The sequence below is a fragment of the Crocuta crocuta genome, unplaced genomic scaffold, assembly GCF_008692635.1.
Source record: "Crocuta crocuta isolate KB4526 unplaced genomic scaffold, BGI_CrCroc_1.0 scaffold102, whole genome shotgun sequence".
NCBI classification, from domain to species: Eukaryota; Metazoa; Chordata; class Mammalia; order Carnivora; family Hyaenidae; genus Crocuta; species Crocuta crocuta.
This window is the reverse complement of record NW_027530019.1, coordinates 4,940,835-4,963,178: the sequence shown is the minus strand read 5'-3', so window position 1 is coordinate 4,963,178 and position 22,344 is coordinate 4,940,835. Positions and strand designations below refer to the sequence as shown.

Genomic DNA, 22,344 nt, shown 5'->3' with positions numbered 1-22,344 from the left:
TTGTTATATTCTATGTGCCTTTCCATCGGTCATATACAAATGTATATTTTACATTATTGTTATAATGGCATGGTTGCTTTCTTTACACAACTATCATTAATTCCCCATGCATCCAAGTTTTGTAGTCCTTATTTTAATGTTTGTAAAAGATTTTGCCCTGATGCAAAAACTTTGCTGGGCTTTTGTATATNGGAGGCCTGTGTCTCTCCAAACTCAAGTCCCTTTGAGTTCAGGGAAAAGACAGCCGTGTTTATGCTTAGCTTGAGACTGATGTGATGCTCATGACTGAAAAAAGAGGCTGTAGTCCATTTCATTCCATAAGCAAGAAGCCTGCCAGTTATGCCAGATTTCCACCTTTCATTTTTTCCCCCTTTGCCTGTCACACACCATGAAGAAGTCCAGCAGCTTTATTTTTAAATTTTTTTCAAAGTTTATTTATTTTGAGAGAGAGAGAAAGAGAACACAGCAGAGGAGGATCAGAGAGAGGGAGAGAGAGCATCCCAAGCAGGCTCTGTGCTGTCAGCTGCAGAGCCCGATGTGGGGCTTGAACTCACAAACCATGAGATTATGACCTGCGATGAAACAAAGAGTCAGACGCTTAACTGACTGAGCCACCCAGGTGCTCCTATTTTTTAAATTTTCTTTAAAGTTTTTGTTTACTTTGAAAGAGACAGAGGGGGGTAGGGGTGGAGAGAGAAGGAGAGAGAGAATCCCGAGCAGGCTCCACACTGCCAGCACAGAGCCTGATGTGGGGCTCAAGTCAACAAGTGGTGAGATCTTGACCTGAGCCAAAGTCAACAGTCGTATGCTCAGCCAACTGAGCCACGCAGGCATCTCTAAGTCCAGCAGCTTTAGAAGAAAAGGCTTACCAATCTTTCTGAAACAAGTGATACCTGAAGATACCAGGCAATTTTTAACATCTGTCCTTATCTTCTGGCTACATGTAGTGATGAAACTCTTCAGATCTTGGGGTGCCTGGGTGGCTCAGTCAGTTAAGCATCCAACTTTGGCTCAGGTCATGATCTCATGGTTCGTGGGTTTGAGCCCTGCATCAGGCTCTGTGCTGACAGCTAGCTCAGATCCTGGAGCCTGCTTTGGATTCTGTATCTCCCTCTCTCTCTGACCCTCTCCTGCTCACTCTGTCTCTCTGTGTCTCTCAAAAATAAATTAAAAAGAAACCTTTAAGATCTTCTCCAGAGTAAAAATCAAAGAAAGCTGAATGTCATTCTTTTTGTAGAATGATGAACACAACTAACAATGTATTTTTCCTAAAGTGTACAAGGTCTTGAGCTGCTGAAATTTAATTTGCATGCTGCCATTTCCTGGTAATATTTAATTTCTCTCTCAGGCTGCCTTTAGAGTCTCACAGATTTCATCCTTCTCCAAAGTTATATTGTGCTCTTCAGCATGGTTCCCACGATGAAGTATTTATGAGGGAGACTGTGCTTGTCACTCTGACCTAATTGGATTTTCTTCCTTGAACATTCGTTTTGTACTACTGGTACTAAGACAAAGAACTATGTTTTATTCTTATAAATTATTAATTTTGAACATATGTCATTATCATAATGAACTAGGTACACATTCTTCGTAAAGTCATTCTCATTGCCCACAGAATTTGGTCAGAGTTGTACACTTCTGCTGTGTGATGAGTTCTGGGCTGTATGATGTTGGGACTGACTAAAAGCTCAGCATCTTCTTGCACTATTCAGTGGTGATGGCTTTTAGTAGACTTTTGTTAATGTCTCTTGATGAATAGCTTAATTTTTATCCTCGTCAGATTTATAAAGTCATCAGTTTTCCCCAACTGTAGAGAATTAGAGTACTTATAGCTTATAAACTATGAAGAATGGTTATATTTTATTCCTTGGGGATGACTGTGGCAACATGTTTTCCAATTCCACTGTCTGAATTGACCTCACACTGTGTTTTCTCATGTAATGCTACATGGAGTTTACATGGCCTGCCACTAAATGGACAAGGGGTCGTTTGGGCACAAATAAAATGGTCCTGTTCTAGGACTTCATAGTAGCTGTGGTTGGGATATGACACACTAAAACCTGGAGGCATCCTAAAGACCTCAATTCAGACTCTGGGTTCTTTGACCTCCCTTTATAAACACAAGAGTATTTGGGGCACCTGGGTGGCTCAGTTTGTTGAGGGTCCAACTCTTGATTTCGGCTCAGCTTATGATCCCAGGGTCATGGGACTGAGCCCCTCATTGGGCTCCATGCTCAGCATGGAGCCTGCTTAAGATTCTCTCTCTCTCTCTCTCTCTCTCTCTCCCTCTGCCCCTCTCCCCTGCTTGCACACACACACAAATAAAAATAAAAAGAAATAATAAAGTAGAAACAGAGTATTAGTGAAACAAGTGGCCTTAGAAATTGCAGGGTCCATTTCATTATAATATAGATGAAGAAACTAGAGCCTCTAGAAAGGAAATACCCTGCCTTTGAGAAGTTGGGCATGTGTGAAACTCAGGAAAAGAATGTCCAGGGACAAATTTTGCTTCTATCTGTCAAAAGTACTGTCCTAGAATGAAGCTGCAAGAATGAAGCTGCAAGGAGACTGTGCTGGCTACCCCACATCCCTTAGATACATTCCTTGGAGTATCTTTAGAATTCCTAATGAGATTATCAGGTTTAAGGCCAAAGTGTCCATTCTATGCATAATGTTATTGTATAAGTTATAAAAGGAACCTAGGCAGAAAACTGTGGCCACAGTCTTGTCGTTTATATACCAGAATTCATTTAATTCCTAATCCTAAAAACTGAATTCTTAAAATAACTTAGCCTGTGGCCCAAACTGATCTTAGAACAGTTCTCTTCTGCTTACTATTTACCTTTGCTTACAATTCAAATATTTTAATGTTAGATTTACAAGAGTGTCAAACATCCACAACATAACCATGTATCCAGGAATTTCTTAAGAAGTTATTACTCACCCCATGTGCCTTATTCTATGGGAGACATTGCCACTGTTGGAGTCTCACCTGGCATTACATGTAAAATAGGGGTTTTAGTAAGTCTCATGATCTAATACAGCATTAGCACTGGTTTAATAGCGTAGTTTAGAAAACTGAGGGGATAGGGTTACCAGAAATATTAACACAGGTTTAACGAAAAGCATTCTACAAACTTGCCAGAGCATTTACTCGGCATGGACACACGAAGATCAAAGAGACCTGGTGTTTGAATTACGGGAGTCAGTAGGAATGAGATGACAGTGAGCAGTTTTTCAAGTGGAAGACGGAAGAACTATAAAAAACAGGCACAAAGACTCTGAAAGTCTATCAGCCGGTTCGGCTTTAGTGCAGGGCTGTGTCACACTGGAGGTGCCGCTCCAATAACTTAGGCAGGATTCTGTCGGCAATGACCCCATTTCCTGCCTTTGCTGTTGGAGTGCTTGGTGCCTTCACACGGGTACCAGTGCCGGTTATGGAAGAGGTATTCGGGAGGTGTTCAGTGTTCTTGGCCTACTCAACGAGCATTGTAACTGAGATTTCAGTGGAGCTGAATCATAGATTTCATCTTGTGAAGCCTGGTCATCATCAGAAGGTTACTTTTTTTTGCTATATTGTTTAAAAAATCTGGGAAGTATATCTTTGAGGAAAAGTTTCATTAAAATGGTTAAAATAAATTTTGGTGCTTTAGACGGTTGGCTGTAGTTATGTGGAAAATTTAGTTATGGGCAACAGTTCACTCTCTGATACAACTGGATAAACAAGTTGCTGATTTATTGATTCCACAACATTAATAGTTTATGCCCTTGTACAGAGACAGCTCAAGGGTTGTTTGGAGGGAAATTAGCCATCCCCATTCTTTCCATCAACCCTCCTCCACTCACAAAGCTAGTCCAAATGAACAAACAAATTTTGGGTTTGTTTTGCAAATATAGTGCCTTGTTTGTAACTGGATGGAATATCTAAGCCCCTCCCATAAAGACAGAAATTCTAGAGACCTTACTCCAGTGAGATGAACCAAACTGGATTATTAGTAACAAAATAGAAGCAAATGGATGTGAGATAACCACCAAAAGAGCCAATCTGTTTGTTCTTAAATACACAGGACTTCAGCTGGAAGCTAGGATAGGGTTTCTACGTTCAGAAATCCTGGAGTATATCTCACTGAATCACTTGGTGCCATAAACTGGTAGTGATTTTTATGGGGTGAGTGCAAAGTAAAAGTGTAGATTTCATTTACTTGCTCCTTTGCCTGCCCACCTTCAAGGAAGAGAAATGGGTTAGATGAACACAAAATTATAGTCAGTTTTTGTATTTAATTGAGATACTGCTTTTCAGCACTAAATTCTAAGCATTCAAAAACGCTATGGCTTTTTCACTTGATTTTTTTTATTGACTAATAACATGTAAAGCAAGAATATCCATTTTTTCCCCCAATGGTTGAAATCATTTAAACTATTTGAAAATGAAATTTTCTTCTGTTATTTGATATAAATTGGGCTTTACCATATTTATAGTAAGTTAAANCCCAATTGTGGCTAAAACATTGATACAACCCATCCCCTGAAACCTGATTACCTAAGGGCAAAAGTCCATTTATTTCATTAGTTAGTTTGCTAACAAGTTTCTTGAATTGTGTTTTGTGTCTTGTGTATTTTATTAAAAGAAAGTTAAAGAAAAATGCAAAATAGAACTTAAACTGGGTCTGTAAGAAAAAAAGGCCGGATCTTAAGCAATTTTGTAATTGTCTTTGGCTCAAGGTGGCCGCAAAATGCGTACAATACACATGTGCATACTTAACTCAAGTAAAACAAAACCCCTTTGTTCCTCAAGTTCTAAAAAAAAGGTATGATGTTCATTTTCTACACCCCCCGCATTTTTTTTTAAACTTGGCTTACACTCTTAACTGGCAGTTTGCGAAAGGAGGAAACTTAGCAACCTACTCAACAAAGTTTAGAATAGCTTCAATTAAAAGTCAACTAAAAATACAAATAAAAACCTCCTTTTCTTTATAAGAGCAAAATTTAAATACTTGATGTGTCATTGATCCTATCATGCTTCTATTGTCTTTGTCTGCTTATAAAGTGCTCTATTAAATAAGTCCCATATATTTTTAAAAATTTAAAATCTTGTCCTTTAAGGAATCCTTGAGAACCTAGCAGGAGAGTTATGAAGTTATTCTGGTAGCTGATACAAATTAGCATCAGTGGGAATTAATAAAAGGAGTCCACAAACCAAATATCTGACTACCAAAGGCAATCAGAGTATTTCATACAAATCTAGGCTACTTATAAGGTTATTGACCCAGGGGGCTTGTACAGAGTGGTAAGCTTTCTTCTATGGATTGAAGCCATGCTATATAGTGCAAAATTCTGCATGATGCTAAAAGCAGTTACCCCTGAGCAAAAACAAAAATTAAACAAAACTAGGGAAAAAATCCAACCAAAAAAAGTAAAATATGAGAGGAAATTAACATTGTTGGTAATTTTGTTGGATGAGTGAATAACGAAGGATGGATAAGGTAAGATAATATGTAATCTTAAACCACTCAGCTTCTAAAATTAGACGTCTGCAAGTGGCGAGGCAAAAGGAAGTTCTGTACACACTGGCTGTCTGACATCCCAAGTGACATCTCAAGTTCTGTGAATAGATTAAGCCTTCCTTCTTACTCAAGACAATGCTGTCCATAGAACATTTTTATGACGATGGAAATGTTCAATATCTGCACTACCCAACAGTCACACACAGACAATGAGCCCTTGAAATGTGACAGTATAACTGAAGAGCTTTATTTTTACTTATAGTTGATTTTATTAATTTAAATATAAGTTTAAATAGTCACACATGGCTAGTGGCTAACATACTGGACAGTGCAGCTCCAAAATTATTTAAAAAACCCACAAATACCTAACTCTATGTACATATATCTATTTCTTTATTTCTTTTTTTTTCTTTAATGTTTACTATTTTTGAGAGAGAGAGAGAGAGAGAGAAGCAGAGAGAGAGAAGCAGAGAGAGGAATAAACCCAGAATCTGAAGCAGGCTCCAAACTCTGCCCTGTCAGCACAGAGCCCGCGGGGCTTGAACTCTCGAGCTGTGAGATCCTGACCTGAGTCAAAGTTGGACGTTTGACTGAGTCACCCAGGTGCCCCTCTATTTCTTTAAATCTTTCTCAAAATAGTATATATTATCACTTTATGTAATATTGTAAAATATCATTGAGCAGATCACATATTAATCTTGGTTTTCTCACTATATATTTATCTAGTCAGAACTATTAAGTTTGTTAACTCTTACTTAGAGAAGCTATCAAGGTATCAGAACAGTGAGAAAAAGAAAACCACCTTTTATGGGCTAGTTCCACAAAACTGAGTGTACACAGTAAGAACCAATGGTCCATCTCTTAAATTATCTTCAGAATCTCCCTGAGTCTTGCCTTTTTTGGAGTCCATTTTTTCACCTTGATGTTCTTGCACCTTTTGCCTTATATAATGCCTAAGACTTGGGCAACCTCTCTCCTAATTGCCTCAGGGTGAGTATGTCCTTTCCATTCCTAACAGTACTCTCTAGGATATGGGAGTCAAAGACACAGTGAGCTGACTGACCCCTTACTATAACCCTTGATGGTTGTCAAGATTGACATTGACAGGTGCCTCTTTTGCTTCAGTGCTTTCCCATGCTCTGGCTTGATTCTTTTTTTTTTTTTTTAATGTTTATTTTTGAGAGAGAGAGATGAGGAAAGCGAGGAGGAGAGAGAGGGGGTAAGGGGACAGAGGATCCAAAGTGGGCTCTGTGCTGACAGCAGAGAGCCTGATGGGCTCGAACTCACAAACCTCGAGATCGTGACCTGAACTGAAGTCAGATGCTGAACCGACTGAGCCACCCAGCGGCCCTCTGGCTTGACTCTTTGACTCCAGTTTCCCCAACTCTACTCCCTCTTCTTTCTTTCACCCTGCTGGTGGGATTTCCCCAAGTCATAGTACTGGATTATGCAAATACACGGGATTGTAGAAAGGAAGCAGACTCACCTTTCGTGCTCTTTTCATGGAAAAAAGCAACGTGGTGAGCCTTCTTTCCATTTTCTTACAGACTAAGCCTCAGTTTAAGATACCCTTGTTTAATACTTAAGCACATCATTTATGTTTCAATTGTTGCTCTGCTTCCAGAGTAAGTAAAAAATTACCCATTTCTCTAAAGACTGCATACTTTTCCAGGCAAGGGAAGTGTGCTTCCTTAGACATTTAAAGGTATCATCTTTCTTGAAGGCCACTGTGCCACAGCTTTTCAACACTGAGAATGGAGAGGAACAGAAATTGTTCAGGTGAGTGTAGGAGGAATGCTAGAAAAAGGCTGTACCTAGGGTGGAGATGACAAGCTTGTAGACAAGGTCATCCATTAGACAATAAGTTACCTGACAGCAGAGGTGACATGACCGTCATCTCTTTAGCACATAGCTAAAGGTTTGCCCACATGCATCATATTTCCCCTTAAAACCATGTTGTCAAGGCTGTTATGTACTAGTAGGCACTTGTATGCTGTACCAGTCTTACACAGATCATAGATTTTGAGTTGTAAATGTCTTCTAAACAATGCAAAAGTGACTAGCAGATATGGGATTGTTAGTCTAACTCAGCACTTAACTAGTCCTACTTCTAGATAATGGTAAGCTCTTTCCTTAGCAAGAAATAACTCTAGAAAATGTGGGAAACCACCTGGCCAGTTCTGCCCAAACTCTAGAAGCAGGTAGCCCCATTTCATGGTGGCAGATGAGATCCACAGTACAATGCTAATTTTTATTTTAAAATGTAGTTTCCCTATGTTTTTTCCCTCTGTTTACATTTAATTGACTGTTGGGGATCCAGAAGAAAAATAGTGAGCAATCAATGGATTGTTTTCTCTGTAATGGTGAGAAGCAAACCAACAGTTTCCCCTGTGTTAAATAATATTGGGAACACATTAACCCAGGTGGCTTTCTTGGAAGCAGACTAAGAAATGGAGATCAGCGTACAGAAGGTTTATTATGGAGTGCTCTTGGGATCAACATTTCTGGTTTGCAAGGGAAGGAAGTAAAATTGGGCAGAGAAAGAACTTAAACTGTGAAAATAGTCCCAAGGGAAGTATAAGCTGATCAATAGGGAGTTCCAAAGCTGGGATGACCCTTCAGAATTGTTCTGAATTGAGACAGAACAGGCCCCAACATCAGTGACTTTATGTATCACATTAGTCAATGGATGTGGGCCGCCTTTGAAAGGGGGCATGGTAGTTATCTACTGCTGTATAATGTACAACCCCAGACTTAGTGGTATAAAACAACAACTACCATTTGTTACTATTATCTCAATAGTTTTGGGTGTTGACGGGGCTCCATTTGGTGGCTCGTAGTTGGGGTCAGTTTGTGGCTGGAGCTGGAGACATCTCAAAGGCTTCCTCACATATGTGGGTTTGATGATGTCTGTGGCTCAACCTCAGCTCTGGCTGCTCACTGGAGCATGGCCTCTCCATGTGGTCTGACTTCCTCCTCACAGAGCAGATGTTTCTAAGAGCATTCCGAGAGCAAAAGCAGAAGCATTACAGCAGAAGCTGTAATGCCATTTATAACCTAGTTTCAGAAGTCACTCTCCATTGGCTGAAGAAGATAAATGTCCACCCAAATTCAAGGAGAGTGGACATAGATGCTACCTCCTGATGGGACAGATGGCAAGGTCATATTGTAACAGGAGCATTTAGGAAGGAAGATACTGTTGTGGCCACATTTGAAAAATATAATCTGCCATAGGGCATGACCTGGAGCAAGACCACTATCATTAAATGATGCAATCATTGTAAGGTGTTAGCAACTGAGGGCTCTCTGCCGCAGTAGTTTTCAGCAGCTGAAAAGTCAGTCCCTTATTCTGGAAGCAAATCTGGGCATTTAGAGCATCCATACTCTCCTGTCCCAGCGTTGTTGTTGTTTTTTCCCTTTTACAGCTTTATCGAGATATAATTAACATGTGACATTGTGTAAGTACAACGATGTTGATTTGATACACTTACATGCTGCAAAATGATTACCAGAGTAGCATTAGTTAACAGCTACATCCCTTCACATAATTACCATTTCTTTTTTTGGGGTAAGAACATTTACGATTTATCCTCTTAGCAACTTGCAAGTATGCAATACAGATGTTAACTATAATGACCACACTATACATTAGGTCTCCAGCATCTCCCTGTTTCCCCCGCTCCTGAGCCCCTGGCAACCACTATTCTACTTTCTGTTTTTATGAGTTTGGCTTTTTTAGATTCCATAGATGGGTAGTAATATAACTATTTGTCTTTATCTGATTTCTTTCACTTAGCATGATGTCCTCAAGATCCATCTGATGAGAACAAAGGCAAGAGAAATGTAGCTTAAATTAAATTTCCTTATAGCTTGCAGCCCAATAGATACCTGAAACATACAAAGTGTGACCTTCCTCAGGGAACTCATGGCTGCGTTAATGCCTTAATGTTTATGTTTTATTAAAGACTAAAGTAACCTTATCTTAACAGCAGCTAGCCCCTCAAGGTCCTGAAACCCTTGCTTCCAAATTCCTTAGAGACTTACGCTATTCCTAATGTCCACTAATTAAAAAGTATATAATCAGTCACTCCTCACAATCCAGCTTTTTCTGCCCTCAGGTCCTGTCTCTGTGCTATAATAAAATCACCTTTTTGCACCAAAAACGTCTCAAGAATTCTTTGTCATTCACTATGAACCCAAAACTTCCAAGTTTCATAATTTCATCACATTCATGTTGTTGTAAATGGTAAGATATCCTTCTTTCTTGTGGCTGAATGATATTCCATTGTCTATCTACTCTTCTTCTTCATCCAGTCATCCATTGCCGGATATCTTGATTGTTTCCATATTTTGGCTACTGTGAATAAGGCTGCAATTAACACAGGATTGAAGGTATCTCTTTGAGATCTGTCTTCATCTCTTTTGGATATATACCTAAAAGTGGTGATACTGGACCGTATGCTAGCTGTATATTTAACTTTTAAAAAACAGTTTTATTTAAATTCCAGTCAGCTAACATACAGTGTAATATTGGTTTTAACTGTACACTATAGTGATTCAACACTTCCATACAGCACAAGTGCTCATCACAACAAGCACACTCCTTGATCCCTGTCACCTATTTACCACGGCTCCCACCCCCGACACACACACCTCTCCTCTGGTAACCATCAATTTATTCTCTATAGTTGAATCTGTTTCTTGGTTTGCCTCTCTTTTTTTTCCCCTTCACTCCATTTAGTTCTTTCCTCTTTCTTTCCTTCCTTCCTTCTTTATGATTTTATTTTTGAGCATGAGAGTCCCCTTTTCCCCACATCTTAGCCAACACTTGTCAAATTTTGTCATTTTTGATGATAGTCATTCTAACAGGTGTGAAGTGATACCTCCCTGTGGTTTTGATTTGCATTTCCCTGATGATTAATGATGTTCAGCACCATTTTTTGTGTGCCTGTTGTCCACCTGTATGTCTTCTTCATAAAACTGTCTATTCAGTTCCTATGTAGACTTTTTAAATTGGATTTTTTTACTATACAGCCATATGAGGGTTTTTTTTAATAGTTTTGATAATAACCCCTTACCATGTACACTATTTGAAAAGATTTTCTCCCATTCTGTAGGTTGCCTTTTCATTTTGTTGATGGTTTCTTTTGCTGTGCAGAATCTTTTCAGTTTGATATAGTCCCACCTATGAATGTTTGCTCTTTCACTTGTGCTTTTGGTGTCATATTCAGAAAACTGTTACCAAGACCAACATCAAGGAGTATTTTCCCTATGTTTTCATCCAGGAGTTTCACAAGTTCAAGTTTTATATTTAAGTCTTTAATCCATTTTGAGTTAATTTTTGTGAGTGGATGTGATTATCCACTTTTTCCAACACTATTTACTGAAAAGGCAATCCTTTCTCCCACTGACTATATTCTTGACTTGGCTGTCAAATATTAGATGGCCATATATGTGAGGGTTTATTTCTGGGCTCTCTATTCTGTTCCATTAGTCTATATGTCTATTTTTATGCTACTAAAACACAGTATTTATTTCAGCTTGAAGAACTCCTTTCAGCATTTCTTGTAAGGCAAGACTAGTAGTGATGAACTTCTTCAGCTTGGTTTGCCTGGGAAAGTCTCTCTCTCATTTCTAAAGGCAAACTTTGTTGAATAGAGTATTCTTGGCTGGCTTTTTCTTTTTTTCAGCACCTTGATATATCATCCCTACTCTCTCCTGGTCTATAAAATTTCTGCTGAGAAATTCACTGATAGCCTTAAGGAGATTCCCTTGTAAGTTACTAGATTATTTTCTCTTGAGGCTTTTTAAGATTCTCTCTTTGTTTTTGATTTTTGATACTTTTAAAACGATGTGCTTTGGAGAAGATCTCTTTAAGTTGAATTTCTTTGGTGACCCATGAGCCTCAGGAACTTGGATATCCAAATCTCTCCCCAGATTTGGGAAGTTCTCAGCCATTTTTTCCTTAATTAACCTCTTTTATTCCTTCTCCGTCTCTTCTCCTGGAACTCCATTAATTCTCAGATTGTTTCTTTTGATGGTATCATACAGAACAAGCAGGCTTTCTTCACTGCTCTTCTTTCTTTTTTCTTTGATCTCCTCTAACTGGACAGTTTTAAAATTCCTATCTTCTACTCACAGATTCTTCCTGTGTCTGATGCATTCTGTTTTGATGGTTTGTACTATGTTCTTCATTTAATTCATTATACTCTTCAGCTCCAGAATTTCTATTCAGTTCTTTCTTATGATTTCTCTTTGTTAAACTTCACATTTGTTCATGTATAATTTTCTTGATTTCAATGAATTATCTTTGTATTTTCTTGCAGCTCACTGAGTTTCCTTAAAATAGCATTTTGAATTTTTATCAGGTAAATCAAGATCTCCATGTCTTTGGGATTGGTTATTGGAAGATTATTGTGAGCTACTGACGATGGCATGTTTCCTTGATTTTTCATCTTCCTTGAAGTTATGTGTTGCTGTCTTCACACTTGAATTAGCAGTCATTTCCTCTAGTCTTTGTTAACTTTCTTCAGGAGAGAAATACCTTCTGTCAGCCCTACTAGGGATTCTGTGGCTTTTTCAGACCTACCTTTTATGGATACACCTGTTCCATGCTTCTTGCTCCCTCTTGTGGCAGAATTCTTAAATTTGTATGCCCTCTCTTGATTCTGTAGCTTACCAGGGCAAGTGCTGATAGTCTGTCTGCCTTTTGTTTTCCAAAAGTGGCATTAAAGCTCAAGCTTGCACTATCTCCCTGAAACATAGATTTGGGCTGGCACAGATTTTCTGTGTATACTCACTGGCCATCTGCCAAAGTTTGCTCTCACCATTGCCTCCTGGAGCATGCACAGGAAGCTGACTACAGGGTGTGTGTGTGTGTGTGTGTGTGTGTGTGTGTGGCACATGAGCATTAGTGCTGTGGGGGACATTCTCATAGGATGGTTCAGATGATTGTGGGTGAGGTGGCCCCAGTGGTTCATGTGCAAGCTTCTTGATGGAGTCTGTGACACAGTTGGTAGAATCTGTATCCCTTTAATGCCCTCTGACAGTCCTATCTGATATTCTTTCATTCTCTTCTTATTCCCCAAGTCATGCAGCTCATGATTCAATACTCTGGTGAAATGGGCCTTTCTGGCAGTAATCCACACAAGTTAGGAAAGCTGAGTGCTTATTCACATGCTCTCACTTTCTTCCATGTGAGAAATCATGGCCTAGAAGATCTTTCTTGATCTTATGCTGCTCTACCTTGGGGAAGCGGTGAAGTCAAATTGTTAACTGTTCTTACTCCAGTGTGTCCACACTCACTGTATATATCTATATATAGATAGATAGATATACATATATATACACATACACACACACATTGTTTTTCTCTAGTAGTGTTGGAACTTCTCTCTACTGAAAACTTGGACTTCCACAAAGGCCTTCCTGTCCATAGATGATTGTCTGTGAGGTGTTTTCCAAGGATTCCCAGACTGTAACCATGAGGGGCTAGAGTGGTTTACAGGCCACTACAGGACCCACAGGTGGAACTGAGGTCTATATGCCTATTACCTAACCCTCAGGTGGGTGAGACTCCCCTCAGGTCCCTTAGCAAATGGTGCTGCTCCCAGAGTTCCCACAAAGGCACTCTTGTCTGTGGATGGATGCCTAATTGTTGCTGTAAGGAGGAGATAGAAATATGGCTGAGGAATGTCTTATTAAGCTGTCCCTGTGTTAAAAAAGTTTGGGGACCATGCATACTTTTTTTTTCAATCCCTATATTTAACAATGTTGAGAATAAGAATAAAAATAACTTAGCTGCTTGCTCCAGGAAATGCTTTCTCCTGAAAGAAAAGACTCTGAACCAGCTAAAATAGCTTGCTCATCAAAACTCACTTCAAGACCCTTGCTTCACTGGGCCCACCAGTCCAGTTAAACACTGCCTGATCCCAAGTAATTCCCTGCCTTGCATAGCTTGACTCAAAAATCATCCAACTCAGGCCCTAAAACACTATAAATATCATTCCTGAATTTACCCATTTTGAGACACTACTAACGCTCTGTTAAACTGGTATCTTCCTTGGATTTACTTGGCCAAGTGGTTATTCTGGTGGCCTTTTAGGGAAGCTGACACCTGAGAATGAGAGAGACCATGTGCCCTCTGAAGAAACTGGTTCTACAGTGAGTTAACAAAATGAGAATGTTGTCATTTCAGGAAAAAACTGAGCTCTTTACTAGTTTAGCCACTGACAGTGGCTGACAGTATGGAAAGTCAACTTCCTCCAACAGAATCATAAATCTCAGGATTCGAAAAGGCTTGGAATTGATCTAGTCCAATCCATCTGCTTGGTACACATGGAGAAGAAGCTCAAATCTCTGCTTAAGCTAGAGTAAATTTTAGAGACTCCTTCAGTCTCCTTGGGATTCTTCTCTACACTATTATCTTCCCTCTTCTATCTCTTCCTTTCCCCAGCCTTAGCACACCTCTTCCCTCGTTTTCCTCTTTGCAGACAGCTAGAGGAAAGATCAGTCCTTCAGTGGGGTTTGGCGGAGGGTGTCTGTGTTGCCACAGGGTTCGGTGCTGGGCGTTTTCAACAAAAATGTATTTTTAAAACACCTCCCATTCCAGGAAGCTAACATCTGGTTTCTATTATCTGAAAGGTCTCATTAAAAGATAAATATTGTCATATACACATCCCTATTTCTGAAGCTGAAGGAAAGTGAGGGTTACATTTTTGGTGTTCAATTTCGTAAATAATGGAACAGACTTTCTAGCAGTATATGCCTTACTATCTGCTGCACTCTTGAGAATTCTAGAAGGACTGAGGGAAAAAAGTATTTTATCTTGTCTTTACTAGAAAAATAACTAGATGGGACGGCTCTGGATTAGAGGTTTTTTTGAACATTTGTCTTTTAGCTAATTTATCCTTTTTAAAAACGTGATTACCAGGTCCTTAGTATATGTCAATTAGCTTGAGATGTCATTGGCTTGGAATGAAAAATGCATTTGAAGGTAATTTTAGTAACAACTCACAGGCTGCTATTCACATATTGGTGAGAGAAAAAAAAATCTTTGTGTGCACATGTGACAAAGGTTATTGGAAATATTTTTATAAATAAGAGTGAAAAGAAGTTGCACATGGGTCTAAGGAGTTTCCCACTGGGCTCTTGCTGTGTGCAGATCAAATGTTAGACAGAAGTGGTGACCTTTCATGAGTCTGAGGATTTCTTCCTTTTTTTTTTTTCCCCACTGTTGGCTACTTGCTTCTCCCACATCACAGATAATTCAAAACAGACGATTTCTTTGTATAGCTTTTATTTTTATGCTGGTTTAGGTCTTGTTATATCCCACATTATTTGCAATTGCAAGGCTTAATGATCCACCCCTGGACAGTTTTTACATGTTAATAAGTCTGTATAGGCATGTGTGATGGTGGGAGCATGTCTTCGTAGTAACACTAAGCTCTCTGTATCATTCTGCATTGAGTTCAGAGTTTTTTCTAAACTGCAACAAATGTGAGTCTTCTAAATTCATGTTAGAAATACAGATGCAGTCAATAGACATTCCTTTTTAAGAGGAACCACACAAACTACACCAACATTTTGTTCCCAAGTCTTCTTTATCTCTTTTCAAAAAGTAATTTGTGTTTCACATGTAAAAAAAATCATCAGGCTATTCAGTATTTTTTGTTGTTGTTTTGTTAGTCTACTCTCAACACATTAAAGAACTTGGGGTGATGTGCAAAAACACAGTCAATGTGAGAAGGGAAAATTAGGAGCTCCAAATTCTATGCAGTTTAAAGATACATTATATATTCAGCTCTGGGTCCTAGAAGTAAACATTTATTTTCCTGTTTTACTCATAACTCTAATACTAAGTAATCTAGTTTGAAAAATATACTCAAAGGTCATTCGTAAAAAAATTCAAATTTTCTACTAATACATTTTATATCAACATTAAAACATTTACTATTTTCCTTATGAATGTACATTAAAAATCCTGTCAGAATCATGAGCACCCCTGTGAAGTACTATTACATTTGTTCCCTTCCTCCTCCTCTCCACCAACATTTCCAGTCTTCTCTGTGTTTATATACAAATTCTAATACATTGACAATAAAACAATCTACCTTAGGACTTGGGCAAGTCCCTCCAAATCCAAAGAAATATTACCTCTAATGTTTAAATTTATTTTTAAATGTATCTGTTCCACAAGACAATGATTTAAAAATTGCATAGTGATCAAATATGATATTGCTCTGTTTTGGAGTTAGAGAAAGTATATCATTAAAATCTCTCATTAAGTAAATAAAAGGATTTTGAAACAGAACACACATGATCATGCAATCTTAAATGTCTGGAGAAAAGCTTCCAAAATGATTTAATGCAGAACCAACTGCAGAAATTTGAAATAACTATTCTGAAATATGAGGAACATTATCATGACATCCCTTTTTTTGGGTCCTCGGTTGACTTCCCTGCCTCTTATCACCCTTGCCCCAAACCATAGTTGTGATTATCCTTAAAAGATGAGAATAAACTTTTATCTTTTTGTGGAGCTACACATTCCCCCTGGGAAAGCAACTAGCTATCAGAGTGTGAGAGTGTATTGGCTATGAAACCAGACGACCAAGGAGAGAGGCCAAGTGCAATCATTTAGCAAGTCACCTTTCCTGTGCCTCAGTTTACTTATCTTAAAATAGAGACAATAATAGTATCTATCTCAGAAGCTGACATGAAAATGAAAGGAGTTAATAAATATAAAGCACTCAAAAGAATGCTTGGCACACAGAAACTGTTCAATAAAATTTGAAAAGTATTTTGATAATGATGACTTCAAAGATGCACTTTGTACCAATAACTCCCAAATTTCTATCCCTATCCTTGTCCTCTAGTTTTCTTAATTTTAATAATATCATTAAAAACATAAAATGAAATCTGGTCTTATCTTTATACAAAACCATTCAATACTCACCATCAGATATTTATTTAACATATATCATATGCTAGATACTTTTTTCCCATTCTGGGACATAAAGGAAAAGAATGTTCTCTATTGGGTGAGAAAAACAAGTGAACTTTACACTATAACATGATAAATATTTGGATTTATTGAAGAGGTCCATCTGAATCTAGACTTTTGCTCAAACACTGTTGAGTTACCTACTGATGTTTAATAAATTATCCCTAAACTGGGCAGCTTAAAACAACGAATGTTTGTTATTGCATGGCTTCTGTGGGTCAGGAATCTGGGCATAGGTCAGTGGATACCTCTGGCTCAGGGTTCTTCAGTAGCTACAATCAAAGTGTGGGCAGGGACCAAGTAATCTCAAGGTCCAACTGAAGGAGGATTTACTTCACAGGTCAGTCACTCATGTGGTTCTTGGCAAGACTTATTTCCTAGTGGATTGTTAGACCAAAGGTCTCAATTTCTTATGGGCTGTTGGCTGGAGGCCTCACCTTGCTACCATGTGGCCTTCTCCACAGAACAGCTCAAAACATAATAGCTGGTTTACCCACTAGGGCTCTGGGAGAGTGAGCAAGAAATTCTGGCAGGACTGATGTCAGTCTTTTAGCAACCGAATCTCAGAAGTGATACACCATTATATTAGCCATATCCTATCAGAAGCAAATCATAGGTTCAGCCCACAATCAATGGAAGGTAATTGAGGTATGAACACTGGAAGGTGGGGATCATTGGGGACCATGTTAGAGTCTGCCTACCTCAAATATAATTAATTATATTTATCTTTTTTGTTATTATTTATCTCCTTCTCTGTCTTCTCTACTTTCTCCTACTCCCTCACTCTGAATTGATGTACTTACTGCAAAGTATGGTCTCTCCACTTCAGGAAAGCCACAGGACTCCAATAAGCAAGCTCAGAGAAAACTATTAAAAATGTCCTATACCTTGAATAGCTTCAAAGTAAAATTTGAGTGAGATAGAAATATTCAATAATCATACAGTCATCACATATAATTATGGGAAATCTGGACATAAATTTCATTAGGAGCTATCGTTATCTTGGGGAAAACATTACTGGGCTCAGCTGCCAACCGTTATCACACTCAGAATTCTAGCTAGATCACCATGTCAGGAAAACAGGCATGGCTCAGGAAATGGTAGAAGATTCTGGTGCTAGCTCTGCTGCATGAACTATCTGGGCAAACCATTTGCCCTCTTCGTGCTTTGTTTTCCTTATCTGTAAAGTGGCTGTGAAATGCTCACTGTCACAGGACTCTTATCATTTTTGTGTTAATACATAGGGGGATTCAGCACATGCTTTGAAACATTGCCAAGTGCTGATGAAAATGAGGCATCATCATCACTTTGTTCACCATTAGGTCCAAAGACTTTTTTTCTTATTGAAGTTATTACATTTTACAAGCTCAGAAAGCATTATAGAAAGCCACATTTCTTTCCAAAGGGTGATTTCTTTCATGATTTTATGGAACGAGCAGCTCACTCCATAAAAGATTTCAAGTTTTTGATCTCCATTTTCTCCTTTCTTCATCCCCACACTTACGCATGCTCTCCCTATATTCTCAGTAATTTGGTTGTGCAAATCCTGGCATAGCCATTGGACAAATTCATACCCATCAGAAATGTAAAAACAAAGACTAACATTTTTATAATTACAATTAAGATTGAAGATAAAAGCAATTTATTATGAAAGGTTTTATATACCTTTCAAATTTCACTTCTAAACATTTAAAAATGTTGTTTCAGACTAATCCAAGGTTGATGACAATCCTTGGATCATTACTTAATTTACATGTTCCTGAACAGGCTGACTTAGCCCTGTAGTCTATCTCTCTCCTTTTGTTCCAGAGCTATCCAAGTTAATTCCATGTACATGTGGTCACTTCATCTCTGGGGGTTGTCCTCTCTGAAATGTGGGAGAAGAAGTGTCCTATATAGAGTCCTGAGACTCTGACTCTGCTAGCACACATTTTGATCATAGGTCCCAGGAATAACAGCTATGTGAGCACACTCCCATATAGGTATAATTTTCAATTGATGAGGTATGTAATATTAATCTGTACTAATATATTACATGTATTATAAAAAATACAGGGGAGCCTGGGTGGCTCAGTTGGTTAGGCATCCAACTTTGGGTCAGGTCATGATCTCATAATCCGTGGGTTCAAGCCCCGCATCAGGCTCTGTACAGACAGCTCAGATCCTGGAGCCTGCTTTGGATTCTTTGTCTTCCTCTCTCTCTGCCCCTTCCCTGCTCATGCTCCGTCTCTCAAAAATAAACGTTAAAAAAATAAAAAAATATATGTAGTCTACAAATCAAAAACAGATAAAATATTGTGAAAATAAAATTTAACTTTACATTTATTAATGGTATGCCAAACCTTTTTATCCTCAAATTGTAGAGATTTGATGTCTACATAGTTGTTTATAAATGCCTTGTAAATTAAACTGGCATCATACAATCATTTGCTAATATTGAAAAGTATAACATATACTTAGGGCTAGATTCATTATTTATAATAATTACGTATATCCACATTTCAAGTAGTCATCTTGAAAATTTTTATTTCTGTTTTTTTAGCCTACATCTTGGCAGAATTGATTGGCTCATCATTAATTTCTTTTCTTAGTATGGCCGAAAAGGATCTCCTTTGAGGAGGAGGAGAAAAATCATTATGACATTTTCTTTATTCTTTAAAAAAATTTATTCTTGCATTATAAATATTGTCATCAATGCAAAGTTTCTTTCCAAGAGCCTCTTAAAGCTATTGGTTCACTAGTGAGTATTAATTTAGTTAAACTAGATGATATAATCTAGAAATCTGCTTACCACCCAAAGAAAACAGCAACACTTTGTGATACTCAGAAAACACAAGAGCAAAGATGCCATCATTATCCTTTAGAACAGTAGAGTTCAGACTGAAATGTCAGCTGAGTAAAATACCTATTTACTAAATACTAGTAAAGTTGAGGCATTTTTACTTTTAAAGATAGAAATAGATATAAATAAGAGTCTCTCTCTCTATATATAGACTATATGTATATCTATCTATATACATACATGGTTTTTTTCCTACCCAGAGCTATGTATGTGTGTACACTTCAATTCAGAGTCTACTGTAGTAGATCCCTTTGAGGTTCATCTGAGTGACCAGTGAGGCCTGGGCCAGCATGGGTTTGCAGAGTGCACAGAGGAGTATAAGTGGGCAGAACTCTGGGCTCCCCACCTGGCTGCAGTGAAAGAGCTCCAAGTTCATTTATATTTTAAATACTGACCCTTCTGATAAATTTTCATTGGGACAAAGAATTACACAGTTAAAACATGTTTGAAACTTTCCTCTGGAGAGTACAAATGCTTGAAACTGAACACTAAATGGTAAAGTTGCAAAGATAGTCTTTTGCTAAAAAGCTACATATATCAGTTTTTAAAGTTCCTGGGTTTTATCTTTCTTAAAATCTTCCTGACATGCAAAATCATAGCCTTAGATCTAAAAGAGAAAATACTTTAGCCAAACATGGTACAGGCATTTTGAATACAATTAAATGCTAAGTGAAAAACATTGGCTAAAAAAATGTATTAAAGTCTTTTGTTGATTGAGATATTAAGCAACAAGTTTAGAACCTTTTAGAAACAGATCACATTAAAGCAAAGCTTAAAAAAGGATATGGTTCTTGCCGTATTTTGGTGAGTTTAATCTTGGTTTGTCTAGGAGCCTTGGAAATACCAGCTAACTCATGCATCTTAAGATAATATAAAACCAGTGGACTCTGACTTCCAAAATTGAAGAGCACACGGTTAAATTCTGGACCAGTGCTAATATAATGGGACTGTAAAGGGGAAAAAAAAATCAAGTCAATTTTTACTTTTATGTGTTTTTTAAAGAACTGTAAATAAATCTAACTGCATTGTAACTATAAATATAGGTTATTATCTGGTATACTAAAAGAAATACAAAGAAATTTCACAAAGCACCTTCTTAATGAAAGAAATTTATTAAAGTATGAGTCTATGAGTTTGTGCAGTAAGGCTCTTAATAGCCTTTATATTTATTAACTTGATAGGTCAATAGACATTATTCTGTCTGAAGAATAGAATGAAAAAAAGAAAGAACAAAATGAATAGAGTTCCAGAAAAAGGGACAGGAAAAATATGAAGACAAAAATGACTGAGACTTCCAAACTTTAGTGAAAAACATATCCAAGAAGCTTAACTCCAAGGAGGAAAAATACTCACCTAGACACCTCATACTCAAATTGTTGAAAGACCAAGACAAAAAGAAATTTCAAAACCAGCAAGAGAAAAACAACATATCAGGGAAGCCCAACAGGTTGAAAGCTGAATTTTTACCAGAACAAAGGAAGCCAGAAGACATGTAGATAACATAATCAAAGTGCTAATGGAAACAAAAAACAAAACAACTTTCCATGAATTCCCTGTTTCTCTGTCAAGGAAGGTGACCATAAATATAACTGCTCCAAGATTTTATTACTGACTTCTTGTGGGATATAAGGTCAGTATAGCAACCATTCATACATTAAGTCTTTCCTCCATCTTTGTAATGCCTATATGAGAAATTTATTATTGACTCCACTTCCTGTGAGGAAATAAGGTTTTATTTTCATTTGCTTTTGCTGATACATACAGTTCTTATGGTCACTTTTTCATTGCTTTCCTTCAGAAAAGATCCAGAATTATTTTGAACAGTGGGACTATCATAATCAAAAGCAATTCTTTGATGGTGAAAACTCAGTGTCAAAATCAGACATGTTTTCTATGATGTAAATCATTTACTTTGTCTCAATCTCCTGGGAAAATTCACATAAGATTGTATCTAGCCTGATCTTTAAATTGCATGCAAAAATCAGGCCAGGCTTTGTCTAGACTAAAAGGAAATATTGCCTGTCTAGAAAGAAAGATGCTTCATGACCTTCTTCTTGGTTTCTTTGGATATTGTAAGATAGGAACTTGATCTTACTGAAATTTGAGACACAGACATTTGTTATTTTTTTCCACAGTTTTCCCTTTTTACATAGGAAAACCACAGTTAATATCTACTTATTCCTTAGAAGGACCCCTAGTTTTTAAGGGTACTTCAACCCAATATAAGCAGAACTGGGCATTAAGTGTATATCCAGCGTTTTGTGGAGGCTTAGCCATTTTCTCAGGTACTTTAAAGAGGAAGGTTTGCAGTTGTGCAAAGGACTCCTAGAGACCACAAAGCCAAAAACAATTAGCAGAAAGAAACCTCACTGCTTCCCTTTGCCCCACAAAAGATAATGGTAGAAAAGTATCAGAAAACTTTAAGATCCTATAAACCAAGGTGTTTACAGTCAAGAGTCAACTTAGTACTAAATTTTAGAACCAAGCAATGCCATAAACTTAGAAAGAGTCATAAGAGATGAGCGAGAAAATCCAAAGGAGGATTTTGGTATTTCATTGTTTTGCTAATTTATTAAAGGATAATTGCTGTCAATGACTAGAAAGGTAAACTTTGATTTTTGAAGTTTGAATGTGCCTTTGGCCAATGCTCATATGGGCATTGGGAACCGACAGGCACCCATTCAGCATCTGGACAACCCTAGTGCTTAGGAAAGTCTTTAGGTTGAACTCAAAACTGTCTCCCTATAGCTTTCACTTACCAGTAAACGTAAGAACTTTGTGGTTTGTATTGGTAAAAAAAATTATTTTGAGCCACACAGAAAAAGCCTAATCCTGCTTTCCTACAGTAGCTCTTTACATATTCAAAAACAGTTATTATGACCACCAGAGTCTTTTCTTTTGTAAGAAAGAAATGCCTGTAAATATTTGGGCCATTGCTCAAAAGATACCGTTTCAGAAACCTTAATTATCCTGATTATTTTTTATTTAGAACT

General features: G+C 37.7%; 1 protein-coding gene across 11 annotated transcripts in view; it reads right to left on the bottom strand.

Moving 5' to 3' along the window:
• Nucleotides 1-19,206: 19,206 nt before the first annotated feature.
• Nucleotides 19,207-22,344, bottom strand: part of FAM227B (family with sequence similarity 227 member B) — a 160,872-nt gene continuing 157,734 nt past the window's right edge. For 9 of the 11 annotated variants that reach the window (XM_077764439.1, XM_077764436.1, XM_077764432.1 and 6 more), the window contains one exon: nt 19,436-20,298. In XM_077764439.1, the coding sequence (XP_077620565.1) occupies nt 20,107-20,298 (192 nt within the window). In that variant the 3' untranslated portion in view covers nt 19,436-20,106. Of the gene's footprint in view, nt 20,299-22,344 lie in introns of all 11 variants that reach the window. The other 2 variants (XM_077764442.1, XM_077764443.1) reach the window with 2 other exon arrangements.